Raw genomic sequence first — 21,361 nt, 5'->3', positions numbered from 1 at the left:
TGTACATTCAGAATTTTCAGGTAAAATGTGGTTCTTAGCCTCACAAAAAGGCAACAATTTTCTTGCAATTTCTTGCAATAGTATATTATCCCACTAGTTTAAACACAGCAGTCTAATTCATATTGCATTTAATCCGTTCATTCTCATCAATCTCAGGATGTTGCCATTTTGTCCTTTATCGCCATCTGCTGTTGACTGAAATTGATGTAAAGTGCCTTCGGGCTCGCATTGCAAATGTCATGGCTCATGGTTTGTTCGGTTTGAACCCATGTTGAATCACTTCAACATACATTGGTGCCTTGGCTTACAAATTTAATTCATTCAGTGACCACTCGTAACTCAAATCATCTTTAACCATTGAAATGAATTAAAATGCCATTAATTCATTCCAGTTCCGCATTTGTTTTATCTTGACTTTGTATTGCTTTGTGATGTGTATTTTAATGTATATATGTATAGGGGACTACGGATGCAAATTAGCAACTGCTGCTAGAATCTGGCATTTTTACAACTTAATTTGTTGTTCATCAATGTGCATTGTCTATTTTAAATAAAATGAAATGAAAATGAAATTGTAATCTTTCGGTGTGGACGCCTTGGCCACCAGGCTCAGTAGAATACAGACAAACACGAAGAAGAGTTTCCCAACAGACTTAGTAAACTGTAGTATTAGCTGTTCTTCGCAGAGGATAAAGGCTGGAGTATTGTTATACTGTCTTTCTACATGCATTAATGTACCTTTTCTATTCATTGCTTAAAACACCGGCAAGTTGATGCTATTTGCTAACCTGTCTATGGTGTTCTGCATAGTGTTAGCATTAAGCTATCAGACTTTTCTAAAACATTATCAAGTTATGAGGCAGTTTTAAATACACAATGTGTCATTCTCTTTGCTTTATGATTAGTTTAAAAATAAACTTCAGCTGGTGTAGCAATAAACATCATGAAGCCCCTTTTTTGAAGAATTATTCCATGATCTGGTAAACTTCTTCTAATTGAAAAGTCAGTTGCAATTGCAACCACCATTTAGCACTTATATCTCATATTTATGCTCCCAAATCAAAGCAAAATACTGGCTGAGCAACGGCTCTTGAATAACCCAGAAGCCGGGTCACTTGTAAGTCATGGTAACACTATATTTCCTTGACACAAATTACTGTTTAGATAGGGTTGTGGCAGTATTTTGTGGCATGATAGGGTGTCTCAGAAAAAAACAACACAAAAACCACAAACAGCATGGGATTGGCTCCAAAGAAAAGACACGAAAAAACAGGGAATACTACATTTCTCTTTCTAAATAATTCAACCAACCTCGTCATAGAGGCTGCCGCCGACATCAGCACCATATATGGGCGACACGAACGTTAGGTTCTTCCAATACTTCCGCTCGAGATCTTCATAGTTCAGGTATCGAGGCGTACAGTACCTGTGGAAAAGAGAACTTTAATTGAACAATATGATCATTCAGTAAAACCTCTGGCAGCATTGTTGGAAATACTCTGATAAATCAACTCCATGCATTTACTTATGCTATTGATGACATGTTGATAAGACCATTAAAACTGTAGGTAATCTTAGTCTGCCAAGAAATGTCAGCAGGTAAAAATAACGTAACTTTTTGACATAAAATGTCATCAAAAGTATATATATATAAAAAAAAAAAAAGCAACAACCCAACCCTCTCAAGTACTATTATTTTAGTATAGTGATCTGGAGCCTGTCCAAGCTGACGTTGGGTGAGGAGTGGTGCACGCCCTTGACTGGTTACCAGCCAACCGCAGGTATTGTCTTGTGAGACAATGGCCCAATGCCTTAGGACGCCAAGTTGACTATTGTCCTGTATACTCACGTGTCACTGTTAGCTAGTCGCCTGAACTCCTGCACACTGAGTGGTTTCTTCTGAATGTTATACTGAGTGAAAAGGCCTGACTGGCCAGCCACCATCTGCTGAATGGGAGCGTCAATCATCAAATCGTCTATGTCGTCATAGGTACGACGAGGCTTCCAGCCTTTAGGAGGAATCACCTGCAGAAAAAAAAGAAGAGAGCAATGATGGACTTGTTGCTTTTGGGAAGAGCAACAGGAAATGGGCAAGACTTCATACCTTGGCCAGACCTGCGCGCTGTGCACCCTGAGACTCCATATAAACTAAATATTTGTTGAAGTCCTTGAATTCTTCCATTGTGGGCCTGAAGGTCATAATCTTGCAGGTGGGGTTTGCAGGGGTGCACACCTCTGCTCCCGCCATCCTGTCGCCTCATCAGCTGGAACCTGGGGGGAGGCGGGGGATAATACTTAAGATATTACAGGTGGAATGCTCCAAAGCATTATATTAGGGGTATCTCAAAGTCAAACAAAGTTAGGAGTTCCCATAATCATTAAAGATGGCACATCACGTGTGAATTTAGCTGTCATACTGGATGAAAAACCATTAGAAAAAAATCTAATTAAGTCACCAGCCACAACATTAACTGCTACAAGATCCAATACAGGAATTGTGTAGCCTTTAAAAAGGTAATAATGTTGAAATTAAAGAGTGTGCCAGAGAGGGATTGATTTAAAAATGTTCTATTTACACAGTTGTATTTGATTGCATCATTGGAATTCTCAAAGTGGTAGGTACCATGAACTTATACTAGTACTGTGGTACACGGGCTCCCTCTAGTGGTACAACGTGGAACATAATGATCCAACGGAGCATAAAATTGTATTGACTTTTTTTTTTATCCAGCATAAAACATTTGTTCTATTTTTAATTTTGGAAGTTCAATACAATTACATTTAATCTTAAACAGCTATTTGTGTTCAAACATGTATTTAAGTAAACAAAGTGATTTAACTTCTATATGCAATACATATTACTTGAATCATTAACAGGGCCCTGGGCCAGTATGGCACCGTCCAGACCACCACGTGCCTTATACATCAGGGGTGGGCAAATCCGGTCCTGAGTCCTGCATGTTTTATTCGCTTCCCTCTTCCAACACACTTGAATCAAATGATCAGCACATCAGCAAGCGCTGTAGAAGCCTGATAACAATCCTGATCTAAATATGCTTGACTCCTGCCCTCAAGGACCACAGACGCCCACACCTGTTATAAACACTGACCTAACCCGCCAGCAGAAATTTCATGAATAGTAGATTTATGAAAACGTATTTTTTACACGCAAATCAACTAACTTGTGGTGGTAATAGGAGGGCCAAGTATTTTTTTAAGTAGTACTCGGTGTAAATGGCTGGAAACCCCCCTGAAAAATTGACCAAAAGAAGGAGCTATGTTTTTCTCATAATAAATATTAATTGATTTATATTTTAGAGCGCTTTTCCTCATTAGTGATGCAGGTGAGCAGCACCTCTCGCCCAAAAATTCTCAGCTAGTCGCCAGCCACATGGCAAATTTCTACAAACAACCATTCCATTAAACTAGCATGCATATTTTTGGACTGCGGGAAGAGAAAACCGCAACACTCTGGAGAAAACCTATGTAAGTATGGGGGGAGAAAATGCAAACTTCACACTGTAAGGTTGAGATTCAAACCCCAAACCACATGTCTGTGAGGCAGACATGTTAACCAAAATCCCTTAATTACACCATCTTATGTTTAATTAATTTTGTTTGGATTTACTTTCAAATGCCCGAGCACACGTCCTGATATTCTCAGAAATGTTGCAATATAAAAAACATTTGCACTTAGCTTTTCGCACATGGATTGATAAGAGTAAGATTTCACAAAATGAGGTATATATGCAATATGCATTTTCACCACCGGGTGGTAGTAGAGATCCCAATAAATTAGATTGATGCCTCAAATCCTTTCATGATGCCAAACGGGACCCTCTCGGATTTGCCCCATCCGCCCACCCCACTCCCAAAAGTGAGTTCAGTTCCACCACAAACAAAGAAACACGTTGCCCCTGTTTGCAACTTATGTGGTTTTTAAACGTACGTCCACTTGCGTCTCATTGCAATGCCTTGAGACGTGCTTACGTAACACATATTCATACTGAAACGAACGATCTGTCCTGAGTAAGATTAACTGTTGCTACATTTTGTTTACATTGCTCGCCATTGTCCCGGCCATAGCGTGTTATCCTTTATAAAGCGTGCATTACGTCAGTCGACACATCAGTAATTAAAATGCCAATTAAGTTAACAACATGGCACGTAACTTAAGTACATTTTCCAATAAACTTGCTTATTTTTGTAACCATTAACCAAGTGTAATCGACGCGGTCCATATTTTTTGTCTGCTCGGCTAACTGACTAGCCTACGTTTTGTTTTGATTCCTAGCAATGGCTAAGAAAAATAGCCCAGCTCGCTAGCTCATAAATCTTTTGGCTTCATGTTAAAATACGGGTTTGCTAGCAAAGAATCAGCGGGTATCGCGTGACTGTTAATAAAGAAACTAAAACAGTCAACCACGAGCAAGCCACTCGATTTGCTAACTTGTGAGTGCACAACCGAGCAGGGGTTTAAATGTCCCACCACGCAAGGAGGCTACACACACGGGCCCACAAACTACTACTATTTGCAACTGGGTGAACTGTAAGTGGTCCTGTTTTAAATCCTCCTGACATAAACACTATTGCAATTATCGGCAAAGTTGTCTGGTATATGAGCAAACAAAGGAGGGCTCACAATGCGAGTTGTCCACTGGCATCAGCGCGTGCCAACTTATCTAGCTAGCAATGCTAGCTATTAGCTGTTTGGAGCAAATGAGTCACGAAACGCACAAAGCCTGCGGAGATGCACACACTTAAGCCGCCAAGCACGATCATCTGCGAGGCCTAAGAAGAAATGTCAAGAATATGCATTACCTTGAATTCGAAAAAGTGAGCCGCGATGTTGTTATCCCCTTCCTAGTTCGGCCCAGCTGATTCACATGACAACTGCTCCTGCTTCTCGGTGCTGCGCGTGCACAGTATTCCGGTGTTACGTCGACAATGGTCAAAAGTCGAAGCCTCGCGGGAGCGCGCACGTAAGCCGAAACCCCCAGAACCATATCCAACACTTGTGTATGTAAACTTTTATATGCGTTTACATTTTCAAATGATCAGATCATTTGTAATTTCCTGTAATCCCAGGAAATCACAATGCGTTTAGAACAGGCGCACGTGATAATCATTTTATCCTCCAATTTAACTGATATGGACGGAGACAAACCTGGCGTGTGTTTGCCTATTGTGTTTGCACAGTGAAATACAACTGCATCATATTAATGTTTCTTTGTCAAATACCCTACACTCATAAAACGTGTATTTAAGTATTTTCTTAAAATATTCAAAGTAACCAAATTTTGGGACCGTTTAACGCTACATTTTCAAAATGGCAACGTGTTGGAATAATTAAAATACTATGCATATTTATTTTTACACGAATCACACCATTAACCTGAAAATTTAGTGTGAGCCAATATTGCTGTGTACGTCCAGCTGATGGGCAAATTTAGGCCCTATAAGCCACATAGCATGGCGCGTCTTACTTTATATCATAAATCCTGTTATATTTTGTGGTATTAATGTAGACATTTTTCCTAATACAGTATCAGTCAGTTAATCGTGCTTGTATTCATTTTTCTACAGCAACTTATATTTTAAATTATTTATTTATTTTTAGTAAATAATTCGAGAAAATAAGAAAATACATGTTTATAAAATAAATCCATTTTGTACATAATAATAATAATGCATTGGATTGATATAGCGCTTGTCCAGACACTCAAAGATGCTTCACAATTGAATTGATACATTATTCATGCACTCACACATCCTCACTGTGGTGGCGGTAAGCTACTTAAGTAGTCACAGCTGCCCTGGGTTGCCAGTGTGCGCCTACGACACCCCCGACCACCACCAAAACCATTGCACTTTCCATACAGTAAATATAGTGTGAGTAGCACTGGAGGCAATGTGTGTGAAGTGCCTTGCCCAAGGACACAACGACACATGACTTGGGGAGAGCGGGGGATCGAACAGCATAAGTGCCCTTCTCCTCTTTTTTTATAATTATGTTGTGCTTTGTTGTTTTAGTTGTATTGTGAAGTATGTGCTCTGTTTGGGCTTCTTGTCTAGATCATGTTTGTAAATGAGAATTAGTTCTCAAACATTTTAATTTTAATAATAATTGGTTGATAAGTTATGATGAAGTTAATTATAAATAATACAATTAACAACAAATTTTAACCGCATCTACGAATGACCTAGCGTATCTGTTCGTTAAAATAATAATAATAATGTGTCCATTTAGCAAAAGTTTGCCCACCCGCTGACCTAGGACGAGTATGTGTACTGAAATGCTCAGTTCTGCCCGATTAATACATATTGACATGCTATGTGTTTGTTCACTATTATGGTTTGCAGTAGTTTAGAACTGCACTGATATTAAGTGTTGATTTTATGTTCTTACATTATGTACAAAATTTAAATTTTAGACATAACACACAGAATGATGCAATGCAGTTGTACGCTACTACAAGTTACAACCACGCTAATACACATATTAATGGAATATATTTTTGGGGTTGTAAATTAAACAGCATGACAGCTGATTTGAGAATTGGCCTACTTTTATTTACGCTACTTACGTTTGTGCTGTGATCTGCTTGAGGTAACTCATACGCAGCTGTTCCTGCAGTGACACTCGACGATCTGTAGGGGTCGCCCATGACCCTTTGCAAACATGGCTGCCCAGGATGAACTCAGTAAGTTTCTGTGCACGTTAACAGTGATTCACATCACATTTCATTGACTTTTTTTTGGCTGTGTAAGGTGTACTTAAGTGTAAACACGCTTCAAGTTATCCTCCGGTCTGATTTTGACGATTTAGGTAACAGCGCGTTTAGAGATCAATGCAAAATTGTAAGCATGCTAAGTAGCACTTGCTAGCTAACTATCGTCACAAGGCCGTTTGCCCAGTCATGGTCAAAAATGAATGTGCCACAAACGGTTTTTAGTACACATTGCTCAAGTGATATAACGGGATGGGGCTTTAACAAATGGAAGTGTGTGACATTTAAGCGTATTCTTGCACGGTGTCGTAAGTGCATAAGCGTCGTTTTATGTGAGAGAAATAGGGAAATGCGTGGTTAGTGTGAGCTGTCGCCGCTCGGGGAACCATGCCAAGAAACAGCAGGCAGGGCTGGGAAATGGACTCATATACAAAGCAGCTGACAGGACCAGATTATCAAACAAACTTGGATAACATGCATTTTATTGCTGGATAAAATATTTTTGTTTTCGTCGACTCTGTAGGAAGCTGGAGGTTGAAGTCCCGTTGGCTGGTTACACCCAAATCTTATTCAGCATTGAAGTACTGTGCTGATGTCAAAATTCTGATAGTGATTAATGCGAGGAGATACCTACTACGAAATAGCAAATTTGCTCAAATAACGTTTAATGATGTTGTTTTTATTTATGTTCACATTTCAAATGAGAACTTCTACATTACTAGAAAATCACAACGTCCTATCACTGGAGAGCTATTTATAGAACAAGCCTGAAGACTACTCATGAGGTCCTTGGGGGGGTTTTCTGGTTCCTGTGGGCCACCACGTTTGTTATCCTTGGTCTAATAAACCATGTTTAAATGTCATCTTTTTGTGATACAAAAAATGACATCTAGATATATCATTTCAAAACAATCGCCACTGTTTATGTGAACTCATACCGGGCGGAAATAATGATGATCTGGTCTTAATATACTACAACATAATTACTAAGAGTAAACTATTGGCCCATTTAGTTGAACAAACACAAACATTTTATGTATAAACTGGTAAATTGTACCTTCTGACATAATCAAGAGCATTTAATTGTTTTGCCTGTTGCTTTATGTTACGGGCATACAGTGGACACAAAATTGTCTTAAATGGGAGTCAGCACACACCTGTCGCAATTTAAAGTAAAGATAGCTAATCTTTTTCACTGCTGATAACATGAACAAAAATAATTAATGAAGTTGTTTTTGACAGATCAACTGGAGCGGGTGTTTCTGCGCCTGGGCCATGCAGAGACAGATGATCAACTTCAGGACATTATCTCCAAATTCCTCCCCCCTGTTCTCCTCAAACTCTCCAGTGTTCAGGAGGGTGTGCGGAAGAAAGTAAGAAGGCTTTAAGTTTTCGTGCCTGAATATTGCATCCTTGCTTTATGCTTTTCCAAAGTCAAAACCGTTAAATCAAGACAGATTCTGAAAGGCACATTATTTTTACAATATTAGGTACACATGCGGCGTAATCTAATGAGATCCATTACCTGGATTAGCACCATTTGTGTATGTCTTTACCGGTGTATATATATATGACTCCTAGGACATCAGGAAATGTATAGATAAATGCCAAATATTCTCTACCTATCAAATTTCTTCCTTCTTGAAAATCATCAAAGTCATTTTTGTCAAACGGCGCAGCGGTGATTATTAGAGTTGGGCATCGTTTGAATTTTAACATTTTCAGTTCCGCTTATTTTAGGGTGTAAAAAGTGGTATGGCTTAAATCAGAGGTGTCGAAACAGTGGTAATTTTTTTAGAAGCCTTGAAGTCATCCAATATATGCCAAGCACACCTGTGACTCTGAAAAGGACAAGTGCTATAGAAATTGGATGTTTGCATTGACCTTGCAGTGGTGTAGAACAACTTGGTGAGATGCATTGGGGTTTTCAACAAATTATGAAGGTGCGCCAAATGTTACAACTTGTGAGCGTCTGATTTAAAGTAACATCATTTTGGGTACTATCTGTCTCTCGCGCTAGGTGATGGAGCTTCTAGTCCACCTGAACAAGAGGATAAAAAGCAGACCTAAGATTCAGCTACCAGTAGAAACTTTGCTGGTTCAGTACCAAGACCCTGCAGCAGCCTCCTTTGTTACGGTGTGGTGTCACATTTTCAAATAAAGACATTGTGCTGCAGGTGGTGGTGCAGATTTAATGTTTTTCTCCCCTTCAGAATTTCACAATCATCTACATAAAAATGGGCTACCCTCGCCTGGAGGTGGGAAAGCAGTGCGAGTTGGCCCCCACCCTGCTAACCGCTATGGAAGGCAAACCACAACCTCAGCAGGACAGGTAAGACATCCCGTTTTTATTATATATTTTTTTTCTTAACTTCTACAGTGGAACTTCTGAGGTGGAACATGATTTGTTCGAGGGTGCTGGATGTGCTACTATGTGTTTATGAATTCTTTTTTTTTTTCTCTTTTTTTTTTTCTCTTTTTTTTTTTTTTTTCAATGGACGAACTAACAACTGCTAGAAAACTGCACTTGTTTGTTTACATGTAACAATCACTTGCTGACACCTCAGCTAATATGTGATCATGAGATTGCAATGAATTTCAACTTCCCAAACCTTCAGGGGCATTTGAACCCGGAGCTTCCACTGTACAGTATTCGCATGAAGTTTTCCACCAGATCACGAAGCCCACCAATCCTCTTTATTTGACTTCAGCCTTTTTGTTTCCTCCCCTCTCCTGACTGAATTATTATTTGGCATCTCTTCTCCATCCTCTCTTAGCCTAATGCACCTGCTGATTCCTACTCTTTACCATATGAAATATCCAGCAGACGCCTCCAAGAGCGCCTCTCCTTTTAACTTAAGTGAGCGGCCAAAGACAGTACAGCTCTTGCTGGAGTTCATGTTGGACGTCTTGCTGATGCCGTATGGGTGAGTTAGTGTCCCAGGGGTCTGACTTTTAAAGAACGTGGCACATTAGTTCCACTTATGTAATATAGTGAAGGTAATCGTTGGCAATGTATCAACACTATTGATTTTCTGTCTGTTTAGGTTTGTGCTGAACGAGTCTCCTACTCGTCCTTCACCGCCCTCCTCTCAAGGAGGTTCTGCTGATGGGGCGGCCGCGGCTGCGCCCGGGCAGAGTCTCCCCCAGGCTCCCCCAGGGATGAATATCTATGCCGCCAAGAGGGTCATTGGAGAAGCCCAGTGGACATCTGAACAGCTCGAGCAGGTACAGTCACTTATGGTTGCTGCCTGTCCGTTGTATAAGGCTTCATTGTGTTTTTTTTTGTTTCTACAGTGTAAGCTGGGCATAGTGAAGTTCATTGAGGCAAAGCAAGTTCCAGAAGTGGAGACGGTGGTGCACCTAGTGGTGGCGTCCAGCGACACCCGACACAGTGTGGCCACTGCAGCTGATCTGGAGCTCAAAAGTAAACAGAGGTCAGTGATTTGAGATGTTACTGAATAAGTCAGATGTATACTTTTAAAATGCAACATTTCACATTTTAATTGTGTAACAGGTCAAAAGATTTGTCCACTCAATTGTTTTTGTCTTGTTTTGTCTTTCAGCATTATTGATTGGAATAATCCTTTGATAATTAACAAGATGTACAAGGTGTACCTGGGAGATGTTCCTCTGAAAACAAAGGTTTGCGAGCTTGCTGAAATGCTCACCAGCAGCGATTGGGTCTCAGAATCATATGCGGTATTTGAAACTGGTGTGGGATGATTTTTCAGGGTGGCACTATGAAGCAAGAGCTGAAACATGAACCAGTAAGCACAAGAGTCAAGTTAAAGATCCTGCCGCATCTTTTACGCTCGCGTCTTGCTGCCGAGTGCTTCCCAGCTAATATTCAGGTGGGTTCGATTGGGCACCTTATTGCACAAAATTATAATTTTTTGCTAGATTTGTATGCATACAATTTGTCTGTTCCTGTTTTTCATAGGTTGTTTATGACGGTTTGTTTGGAGCCAACACCAACAACAAGTTGCTTTCGCTCACCCTGCAGTTTGTCCATCACATCTGTATGGTGTAAGAAAACATTTTCCTCTCAGTCGACCGACTACATTCGATGAACAAATGTAAACAAATTGAGTTTCCTTTTGTTTTCAGGTGCCCTGACACTAATAAGCCTTTAGGCCTAATGCTGCTGAATGGCCTTACTAAGCTTATTAATGAATACAAAGAGGTAAATACAACAATTTTTAACATTTACTGTTGTTGTTGTTTTAATGCTCCTACTAAATATAGAAAATTTGTTCACAGGATCCGAAATTACTATGTGTTGCATATTCTGCCGTTGGAAAACTTTCAAGGTAATAATAACACACTTTTTAAAAAAAAAAATATATATATATATATATATATATATATATATATATATATATATATATATATATATATATATATATATATATAAACACAGCTATCAGGTTTTCTAATTTCACATTTTTTTCCCCCTTAGCCGTATGCCACAGCTCTTCACAAAGGATATTGCACTAGTGCAGCAATTTTTCGAGTCTATGTGCAAGGTGAGTTTTTCAACTATGCATATGGGAGCACATTGTAAAAGTCTTGCTTGTATGTTTTCAGGAGGAGCCTGATGTTCGCCTTGCCATCCAGGAAGCTTTGTCTATGATGGTTGGAGCTTATGCCAACCTACAGGGGGCGCTATTAAACCTGATGGAGGCATTGGTGGCAGCGTATATTGCAAAGGTGAGTGTGAGCAGGCGAATCTCTTGGCTTGGTTAAAGTCGATTGTATTTCCACAGTGATAAGATGAATTCATAAATTTTTTATCAGTGTTCAAATAATTATGTCACTTAATTAAAACAGCCTACCAGCACCATCTTTTATAAGGGACAATAAGAGGCTAATTAAAGTGCAGCATTTATTTATTCACTCAGCAAATATATTGCGCATGGCATCTAGAACTTTGTTTGAGGAAGCACAGTAATTAATTGTCAACTAATGTTTATTATTAATTTGTTTTCAAGCCTGAGGTCCAAGTTCGCCAGGTTGCCATGAAGTTTGCCAGTACAGTGTTCGGACCTGATCATGTGCCATCAAGATACCTGCTGCTGCTTGCTGCTGGAGACCCGTAAGTACCAACCACCCACTGTCATGGCATGTTCCATGTGCATATATTTAATGATTCAAGGCATTTTTCTAACTACAACGTGGTTCTGTTTTGTGTTTTTAGGCGCGAGGAGGTGTCTGGGGAGGCTCAGAAGGTGTTGAGGACGTTTCCGACTAAAAGTGCTGAGAAGGAGGGGCCTAAGGCGATTCCCTCCTTTCCTGACATGGTGGCCTACATTCAAGACAAGGTGAGACTCTTGTCTTTTTTTTATTTTTTATTTTAAGATTCATATCTTGTAATATATTTTGAATACATTTGTGTTTTTCCAGGCATCTCAGAGAATCAAGACTCCAGCTAAATATATTGTTGGAACCTCAGCCATTCCTTTCAATCCATCTGCCTTTGCGGAGGTAATCCCCATAACTGATCTTGACCTCAACCTGCACCTGTAGTGCAGTGTTCACATATTTTTGCTCCCGTCTATCCTCAGATTATGCGCTACCTGAGGATGTGTCTGGCGTACAGCGCGGGCACCACGCCACAGTCCTCGCGACTTACAGACATGCAGGATGACGCGCCAGCCATCGGCCACTACGTCCGCACACTTTTGTCTTCTGAGCCTCCATCTTCAGGATCCAAGGGCGCTGAAACGAATCCTATTCACATCTACTTGGAATTGCTGCAGCAGCTTCTGTCTGCCGTTGGAGGTAGCCAGACTTAGTCATCAAATATCTTTGTATTGTGTATGTGTTACAAATGATTTCTCTAAACAGGAATTCCGGTAATGTACTATCTCTTGGAGGTGGTGTCCGTTTGCCCAGAGAAACTGGCTCCCAAGTTTGTTGATAAAATTGAATGGATTAAGGTCAGCGTTATTCATATGAATACAATTATATGACACGGTTGCATATATTCATCCATTCATCTTATAATGTTTTCCTCTCCAGAGTCTGATGAACACAAATAAGGAGGACATGAGGGAACTTGCAGCCCAGCTGTACGCTGTGGTGGTCTCCACCATGACGGGCAATGATCTGCAGGCCGCCGTGCACAACTTGGTCAAAATTACCAAAGACAACCGCGTAAGCCACTTTTCACTATTTGATATCCTGAAGTCTCCCTTGCTTAACTGTGAATGCATTTTGTTTACCACTCAAAAGAGTCCTGAGACCCAACATGGCGCTATCTTGGCTCTTGGCTACATGGTGGGAAGGTACATGAGCAAAAAGAAAGCTGCTGCATCCAGTGAGCCTGCCCACAAGCACAGCGTCCCCTCTCAGGAAGAGGATGACATTGTCGCCATGGCGACAAAGACAGTTGGTGCGTACGTGATTTTGTATTTTGCGTCTCTTTCCATTCCGGCTCTTTATCGTGAAGTGTTTGTGTGTTGCAATTCAGGTTCTTTCCTGGAGAACAGTAGTCCATTGTTGCCAATAGCAGCATGTACAGCTCTTGGAGAAATTGGTAGGAATGGAGCTCTGCTGATTCCAGCGGACGGTGAAGGCCTCACCAAACTGTCCATTGTAGAAAACCTGCTTGCTCGCATCCCCTCTGGCAAGGAGAGTGCAAAGGTAACGTTTCGGAACTTGCCAAAATCACTCTTCTTGATGTCATCAACACTTGGCTTACCCACTTTTTGTGTTTATCTTCTTCACTTGATCTAGATAAAGGAGCGGTCAGTCCAGACTTTGGGCTACCTGCCAGTGGGAGACGGAGACTTCCCTCATCAAAAGAAGCTGCTACAAGGACTTATGGATTCAGTAGAGGTGTGCCACGTAGATTGTTGGGACTGCAAGTTTACGGCTTTGACTATCATCCCCTTTACAGGGATCACAGTGATCCATAAGTTAACTTAATGTTTTTTTTGTTTGTTTTTTTAAACCAAGGCCAAGCAAGTGGAGTTGCAGTTCACGGTGGGAGAAGCAATTACCACTGCTGCGATAGGCACCAGTTCCGGAGCTATGAGAGATCCATGGACCTGCACTGAAGACCAGTACAGCCCACCATCAAGTAAGAAGTGTAGCTGGCATATAGTCACACTTTCAGACTTTGAAGGATTTTTCATATCATCTTCATATGTACTAGTAGTGTATAATATAGGCAAGCACACACAAATGGTGCATTGCATTGACAATCAGCAGACAATGCAGAGATTAAAAAAATAAATAAATATGAATTGAATGGTTTGCTTTCATTGTCAGATGTCAAAAACAATGACGTGGTTCCTTGGGTCCTCAACTCTGTGTTGGCGAAGTACATTCCTAGCCAGAACCCTCATGTCCGGCAGGCAGCCTGCATCTGGCTTCTCTCCCTGGTTAAGAAACTCAGCCAACACAAAGAAATCAAGGCATGTGTTCTTTTTCCTTCCCCCCCCCCTCTTTACAGTCAAAACAGGATATGGAAAATAGACAGATTATTTTTCCCATAACCAATAGTCCATGTTTCTTGTATGAAACATAGTTCAAATCACTCCTTAATCAAACCAAAGTTCCATTTTCTGGTGTTCTTTTCCCTTCCAGTCCCATTTGAAAGAGATCCAGGTGGCATTCATCTCAGTTCTTTCAGACCCAGATGGTGAGAGACAATTAACCCAAATCTGCTGTTTATAACAACAGCCAGGCATTGTTGCACCTTTTGTACGCTTTTAAATACCTAAAAAAAAAAAAAAAATCTCTTATTTGATTTAGAGTTGAGTCAGGATGTGGCATCGAAAGGCCTCGGCTTGGTCTATGAGATGGGTGGAGAGGTCGACCAGCAGGAACTGGTGTCCACCCTAGTGGAAACACTCATGACTGGCAAAAGGTGAGAGGATTCAAACTAAAATAACCATTCCTGCTCCAGGTATGAGAGCTAACGTTCACTCTACATTAACGTTACGTTTGTCTTTCCAAACAGAGTAAAGCACGCAGTTTCAGAAGACACGCAGGTGTTCCAAGGAGAGGGAATTGGCAAAACACCCGATGGGTAAACATTCCAATATGTCGGACGTATTTTCTGTCACTTGATTCTGTGATGTCGCCAATTTCATGATGTATGTATTGCGTAATGTTTGTTATGCTTAACAGCCACAACTTGTCTACCTACAAAGAGCTCTGCTCATTGGCAAGTGACCTGAACCAGCCCGATCTCGTGTACAAATTCATGAACCTGGCCAACCATCACGCCATGTGGAACTCCCGAAAGGTGACTGGCTCCTCCCCTCTCCTCTCCTATTAAGACGGTCACAACCAACCAATTGAAAATGAGTTTAGCATTGCCGTTTTATACAGAGCAGAATACAATACCGGCCGCGTTTTGCGCCCTTTCCTTTTCAGGGCGCTGCATTTGGCTTTCACATGATCGCCACCAAAGCCGGAGAGCAGCTGGCTCCATTCCTCCCTCAGCTGGTGCCACGACTGTACCGCTACCAGTTTGACCCCAACCCCAGCATTCGCCAGGCCATGACCAGCATCTGGGATGCTCTAGTTACTGATAAGACCCTGGTAGGAGAAGCCTCGTGTCAATCCTAAATGTGAAACATCCTCAGAAATGTGGCTACATTCATTCAAATGTATTCTTGTTTATTCTGGTGGATTTCAGGTGGACAAACACCTGAAGGAGATTCTGCATGATGTCATTTCCAACCTCACCAGTAACACCTGGAGAGTGCGGGAGTCCAGGTCGGTTCCTCGTCTGTCTTATTTGGTTTATATTTTGAAATATGTCCTCAATTTGGGCCCGAATTAGTAAAGGTTTGCTTGTGCACGGCCAAACCGACTAAATTGCTAAGCAGTGTGGTTCAATGCTAATAGTTAGCGTTATCTGTTAGCGTGAGTAATCATGCAGTTTAGCGCCCGCTGTTTGCAATCTTAGTCAATCCCTCCCTGTGTGTTGATTTCCTCACAGCTGTCTGGCCCTCAACGACTTGGTTCGAGGCCGTCAAGCCGATGACCTCATCGATCACTTGGCTGAAATGTGGGAGACTCTGTTCAGAGTCCTTGATGATATCAAGGTGAGTAAAAAAAAGACACCAAAATATGTCATTTATGAGAGATCATCACACGTGCCGCTGTATTCTGGAGCCTGCAATTATTTATCGCCTTTTCAGGAATCTGTGAGGAAGGCTGCGGATCTAACACTGAAAACGCTCAGTAAGGTAAAAGCTTTTAATCGCTCCCTTCCCGAATGAATGGAAGGTGAACCCATTGTGACTTGACTCTCTGTGCAGGTGTGCAGTCGTATGTGCGAGTCTACCGGCTCAACTGCCCAGAGAACCGTGGCAGCACTTTTGCCCACCTTGCTGGAGAAGGGTATAGTCAGCAATGTCTCTGAGGTTCGCTCGCTGAGGTAACATCTTGTATTGCGTTCTCATCGTGTAAGTGTGCCTTTCTTTCCTTTCTAAATGGTTTGTCCTTTTGTTTTGGTGCCAGCATCCAGACCCTCGTAAAGATCAGTAAGACAGCCGGCGCCCGATTCAAGCCTCACGCTTCCAAACTCATCCCGGCCCTCCTGGAGGCCCTGAGCACCATGGAACCTCAGGTCCTCAACTACCTCAGCCTCAGAGCCACAGAGCAGGAGAAGGTAACAGCGGTTGTCGTGAAGAATCCTCATGCAGGTGTGGCAGCTTAAAAACTCTTTTTTTTTTTTTTTAATAGTTGTTTATTCCATTTTTGATAGAGTGCCATGGATGCTGCCAGGCTCAGCGCTGCCAAGTCCTCGCCAATGATGGAAACCATTAACATGGTAAGAACATTTTGAGATGTTGTATGTTACAGAAAATAGCTTTCAAGGCCAAAATATGAGTTTCGCCCGCCAATGTCCACCAGATGATCAACTATGTATAAAGAGATCCTGCTGCCTTGGCTTTATTGAATGTGACAATTGTGGCAGGACAAACCCCTAAATTTTCAAACACACCACATATTCACGTCACATTTTTCTTAGTGTGTTTGCGTATGCGTGTTGTGTTCAGTGTTTGCAGCACCTTGACGTTACCGTACTGGGGGAGCTGGTTCCAAGGCTGTGTGAGCTGCTGAAGAGTGGAGTCGGGCTTGGCACCAAGGTAATGGACCTTCACAGATGCAATCCTTACGTTTTTGAATACTGAGGGGGTTGAAACTGAGCCTTGATGAGAACATTGAAAAACCCCAAGTAAGAAACGCCCCCCACCACCACTCCAATAAGAATTTTAATTGGCTATTTTAATAGGTGTAAATGTACGACAATGTTATTGACTCGAAAATATCAGTCTCAAGATGTATCGCTTAATAATAGATTCAATTTATAATGTGCTTTTCATCAACATGATCTCAAATTGCTACACTTTATTTAAAAAAAAGACAGGGTTAAAATCTAATAATTAAAAGTGATGGACCTTTCTAAATAAAATGTTTTCAGGCCCGTTTTAAAGCAACATACTTCCTAGGGTTGTGCAAAAAAAAAAAAATTGATTCTGATTTAATACGATTCAGAATCTATTATAAATGTCCCCAAATCGATTTTATTTAAATTATTTTATATTGTCTTCCCTTTGTTTGTGTGTGCCTTTGATTGGGAGCGCTGTTCATGTTGTACCCGATTTGGCCACTTGGGGGCAGTGTGGTTCCACGCGGTCTGGATACACTGTTAAGTTGTAGCCACATTAGAGAGTAGAAGGAAAAAGTCCCAATCAAGTTATTCCAATAAAAGTTATATGCTAATTAGCATGAGCAAGTCAGACTGGAGTAAATCATTACGATTCCTTGAACATCTTTAAATTGAAGCAAAAATCATTGTCAATCAAAGCAGTTTTAATCGAAAATCTATTCTGAATCAAATCAAATCGTGAGACATTCAAAGATTCCCACCCAGAATACTTCCAACATACTTCCTTGGCACATATCACTACTTTGGCGCCATCTTGTGGCATTACACAAAATTACGGATTAGATGAGCTATGTACTACTTGAGTCTTTTTTTTTTTTTTTGCAGGGAGGTTGTGCCAGTGTTATTGTGTCCCTCACAGTGCAGTGTCCCCAGGACCTCACGCCATACTCAGGTGCCGCCCTGCCCGCTCCTTTCGTCCAGTTTCCTCTTCTCCAAGCACGATACTAACGCTTTGTTGGTGTTGTCAGGTAAACTGATGAGCGCTCTGCTCAGTGGCATCCATGACAGAAGCGCCGTGGTTCAGAAAGCCTTCGCCTATGCTCTGGGCCATCTAGTCAGGGTGGGGACCTTGAATTCCGCGTTCATCTAATTTTTAATTATTTGGAAAAAACACATTGATCTCTCTTGTAGTTATGTGTTAACAAGCCCTTTTGTTTTGCTCCCATCAGACCGCTAAAGACAGCAGCGTGGAGAAGCTCCTCGTGAAGCTTAACACCTGGTACCTGGAGAAAGAAGGTGAGGCAGCAGTAAAAAACCCAAGTTGCATTTTCCGAACTAACCAATCCTTGCGATTTCTTCCCAGAGCCCGTGTACAAGTCCTCTTGCGCCATGACCGCGCACGCCATCAGCCACTATAGCCCCGACGTGCTGAAGGCCCACGCCGGGGTGGCTCTGCCGCTGGCTTTCCTGGGCATGCATCAGGCGCCCGGCGCCGACGAGGAGAAAGGAGAGAGTCAGGACGCCACCCTGTGGGCTGAAGTGTGGCAGGAGAATGTCCCCGGTGAGAAACGTTAGCATCTTTTGCTAAACGAGCCAGCTCAGTCCTAGCCTTTAGTAACACTTTATAGTTGGTAGTAAATATAACCTAACTATGAAGTACTTCTTGGGTCCCAGGAAGTTTCGGCGGCATCCGACTCTACTTGACTGAGCTCATCGCCATTACCCAGAAGGCACTGCAGTCCCAGTCTTGGAAGATGAAAGCTCAGGGCGCAGCTGCCATGGCAACCGTTGCCAAGGAACAGACCGGCTCGCTGGTGGCGCCACACCTGGGCTTGGTGCTGACGGCTTTAATGCAGGGCCTGGCGGGACGCACGTGGGCGGGCAAGGTAATGGCCGTCAACAGAATTGGAGAGTTAGGACCCCCAAAAAAATGATGCTTTTTGTTTTTTTGTCCTAGGAGGAACTACTGAAGGCCATTGGATCAGTTGTCTCCAAATGCAGGTCTCTAAAATGGTTTATCTCGGTCCCGTTTATTTATATCACAAAAACCTGGCATTTGAACAGGGGTGTGTAGACTTTTAATAGTCACTGTAAAAACGCCTGCTTTTGTTTCCCTCCACGTACGGTTTGCAGCACAGAGCTACAGAAGCCTTGCGCCGGCCAGCCCACCACCTCCGAGGTGCTGGAGGTGGTCCTCAAGGAATGTCGCAAGGAGAGTCCGCTGTACAAAATGGCCGCCCTGTGCTGCGCCGGCGACGTGCTGAACAGCTGCCAGGAGGACCGCTTCAGCGACATGACCGACATCCTCGTCCCTCTGATAAAGAAGGTAAAAGGGGATGTCTTTTAGCAGCATTTATGGCCGACTTTTTGGGCATTTGAACCTCGTTGGCAGAGCTGTCCAGAGAGCGGCGCAGCGTCACCGAGGTCACGAGAGGAGGAGGTTGACCTCACCAGCAAAGAGAAAGAACTGCAGACTGAAGTCTTGCTTTGTGCGTTTGACACCATGGGAAAGACTTGGCCTAAAAACCCCCAGACTCAATGTGAGTTGTCGTCACGTTGCAAAGTTCTGATATCTGAAAACGTTTTTGTTTTTTTTTACTGGATGTGCAATGTGTGTGTTTTTTATTTTTTTTGACAGCTCATTTCCAGGTCGAGGTTTGTAGCCTCATGTGCGAGAAGCTGCAATTGAGCACATGGAAGGTGCAGCTTGCCGTTCTCCGCTGCATGAAGGCCTATTTACAGGGGTAAGTAAATACAAAACACCTCAAATTACTTTCATGGTGTTGCATAACATGAATATTGCTTTTCTTTTTTCCCCCCCTCCGCAGATTATTGTTGTTCGAAAAGAACAGCGCCGACGTCAGCACGCTGTCGCGTATCTTAACCGACACCTGTGCTGCTCTCACTCATCCTTTAGGTAAATATTTCACGTCACTATCATAACACTGACCGGATATGCTTCCTCTTCACCTGCGCGCGTGTGCGGTTTTCCTCTCTTACCAGAAAACAAAAGTTATTCATCTGTGAGGACGGAGGCCTTGTCCGTAGTGGAGCTGATTGTGAAGAGAACTGGAGGTAAAGGGAGCTTCCAATCCCAACTTTTGATTTTTATGTTTGACATCATCTTGTTAAGGGTGTCATCCGGTTGGTGATTGATTGTTTATACGACTGGTAGTTTTACTCGCATGTGTGTGTGTGTGTGTGTGTGTGTGTGTGTGTGTGTGTGTGTTCCAGAGAGCGAACAATGGGATTGCGTGTCGGTGAAGAGTCGAGAGCAGCTGCAGCGTTCTCTGTCTACGCTTCAGTCAGACAGCAGACCAGACCTGAGGGACAAAGCCCAAGAGCTGCGCAGGCACATCCAGAGCCAGCCTTGAAAACACACACACACATAAACCACAAGCCAGCCACACATACTTTGTGGTTAAAGTAATAATCACACAACTTGTGTGAAAGTTGTCTTTTGTAGTGTCCTTTCTATTTGGCTCTTTGGACAGTTATTCTAATTCTACATGTAAATGTGATGAACCAGAGTGGTTGACACTGTCTAACTATAGCCCCAAAGAGGGGCTTTTACTACTGTTTTATGTTTTGTCTACTTGTTAAATATCGACAACTCTTTTACCTTGGCAGACTTGCCAGAATGTTGAAAGATGACAACGCTTCTATTATTCTTGACTTATTACCTTGTGGAGGAGAAAACTTTGGTCGGCTCTTGTTCGTAAGATGAATGAGGCGACACTTTCTGTCAGGTCCTGAAACTAAGTTACAACCCTGTTTAAGTGATATGCTTCAGTTGTTTGTTTGTCACAAATGAAATAAAAACAACCTTGTCCCAACAGTGATTTTTTTGACTTACTTGAAATGTCTTCATAATTTTCTCCATTTGCATCGATCTTGTGTTTTTGGTGTATCATTCATGTTGAAAGTTGGCAACAAACTGCAGACAATGCAGTCATTTGGTAAACGTGTCCTAGTGGTGCCACTTTTAAAGCAAAGTGGACTTTACATGTGAATCGCCTCACTTAGAAAGCTCTTAATTCACATTTTGCCCAGGAGGAGAAGAGGAAGGTGCACAGTGTTGCATTCACATGTTAATTCTGTAATCTTTATTGCACTAGCTTAGCACCTTCTCCTTGATTGTGGTTCCATGTTTTCTTTAATTTATCAAATTGGAAGAGCTGTCAAACGATTACTTTTTTAAATCAAATTAATCACACAGAACTTTGATTAATCATGATTAATCGTTTAATTAAAAGGCTTTTTTTATAATTAGAAAAAATTGCCTGCCAAATTTGAAGAGCATCTGTTATAGTATGAGTTAATTCTTTCGACATTTAATGTTATGAGGACGTCAACATTTTTTGATCCAATGCACATGCTCATAAAAAATTACTCCCAATATTTTGACATAAATATTCTTAATGTCATATACACAAACATATTAAATGCTTCACTTTAATGTATGTAGTCCTGTGCTACCTTCAACGTA

The 21,361-nt window shown here is 41.8% G+C and overlaps 2 protein-coding genes across 4 annotated transcripts in view; one reads left to right on the top strand and one right to left on the bottom strand.

Moving 5' to 3' along the window:
* Positions 1–4,932, bottom strand: part of kdm4c (lysine (K)-specific demethylase 4C) — a 30,733-nt gene extending 25,801 nt beyond the window's left edge. For all 3 annotated transcript variants that reach the window (XM_077570047.1, XM_077570048.1, XM_077570049.1), the window contains exons 1-4: positions 4,822–4,932; positions 2,105–2,271; positions 1,850–2,025; positions 1,312–1,426 (exon numbers count right to left, since the gene is read on the bottom strand). In XM_077570047.1, coding sequence (XP_077426173.1) covers positions 1,312–1,426; positions 1,850–2,025; positions 2,105–2,248 — 435 coding nt within the window. In that variant the 5' untranslated portion in view covers positions 2,249–2,271; positions 4,822–4,932. The remainder of the gene's footprint in view (positions 1–1,311; positions 1,427–1,849; positions 2,026–2,104; positions 2,272–4,821) is intronic.
* Positions 4,933–6,592: 1,660 nt separating this feature from the next.
* Positions 6,593–20,714, top strand: ecpas (Ecm29 proteasome adaptor and scaffold). Its single transcript, XM_077570046.1, has 49 exons — positions 6,593–6,704; positions 7,974–8,104; positions 8,752–8,868; positions 8,945–9,063; positions 9,509–9,658; positions 9,779–9,959; positions 10,029–10,168; positions 10,298–10,376; positions 10,466–10,585; positions 10,675–10,760; positions 10,842–10,917; positions 10,995–11,044; positions 11,194–11,260; positions 11,322–11,444; positions 11,726–11,829; positions 11,932–12,055; positions 12,138–12,218; positions 12,299–12,515; positions 12,582–12,673; positions 12,756–12,890; positions 12,969–13,128; positions 13,207–13,379; positions 13,473–13,574; positions 13,695–13,818; positions 14,010–14,155; positions 14,328–14,382; positions 14,496–14,610; positions 14,704–14,772; positions 14,874–14,991; positions 15,123–15,290; positions 15,388–15,467; positions 15,694–15,799; positions 15,896–15,943; positions 16,016–16,134; positions 16,218–16,368; positions 16,465–16,530; positions 16,760–16,849; positions 17,758–17,824; positions 17,901–17,992; positions 18,102–18,168; positions 18,236–18,433; positions 18,547–18,758; positions 18,830–18,873; positions 19,006–19,198; positions 19,265–19,412; positions 19,511–19,616; positions 19,701–19,789; positions 19,876–19,947; positions 20,107–20,714. The coding sequence occupies exons 1-49, from the start codon at positions 6,683–6,685 to the stop codon at positions 20,244–20,246; spliced, it is 5,532 nt and encodes a 1,843-aa protein (XP_077426172.1). The 5' UTR covers positions 6,593–6,682; the 3' UTR covers positions 20,247–20,714.
* The last annotated feature ends 647 nt before the right edge of the window (positions 20,715–21,361 follow it).

This window comes from Vanacampus margaritifer, chromosome 7 (assembly GCF_051991255.1).
Source record: "Vanacampus margaritifer isolate UIUO_Vmar chromosome 7, RoL_Vmar_1.0, whole genome shotgun sequence".
NCBI classification, from domain to species: domain Eukaryota; kingdom Metazoa; phylum Chordata; class Actinopteri; order Syngnathiformes; family Syngnathidae; genus Vanacampus; species Vanacampus margaritifer.
Note: the sequence above shows the minus strand (reverse complement) of the source record. Positions and strands in the feature narration are given on the sequence as shown.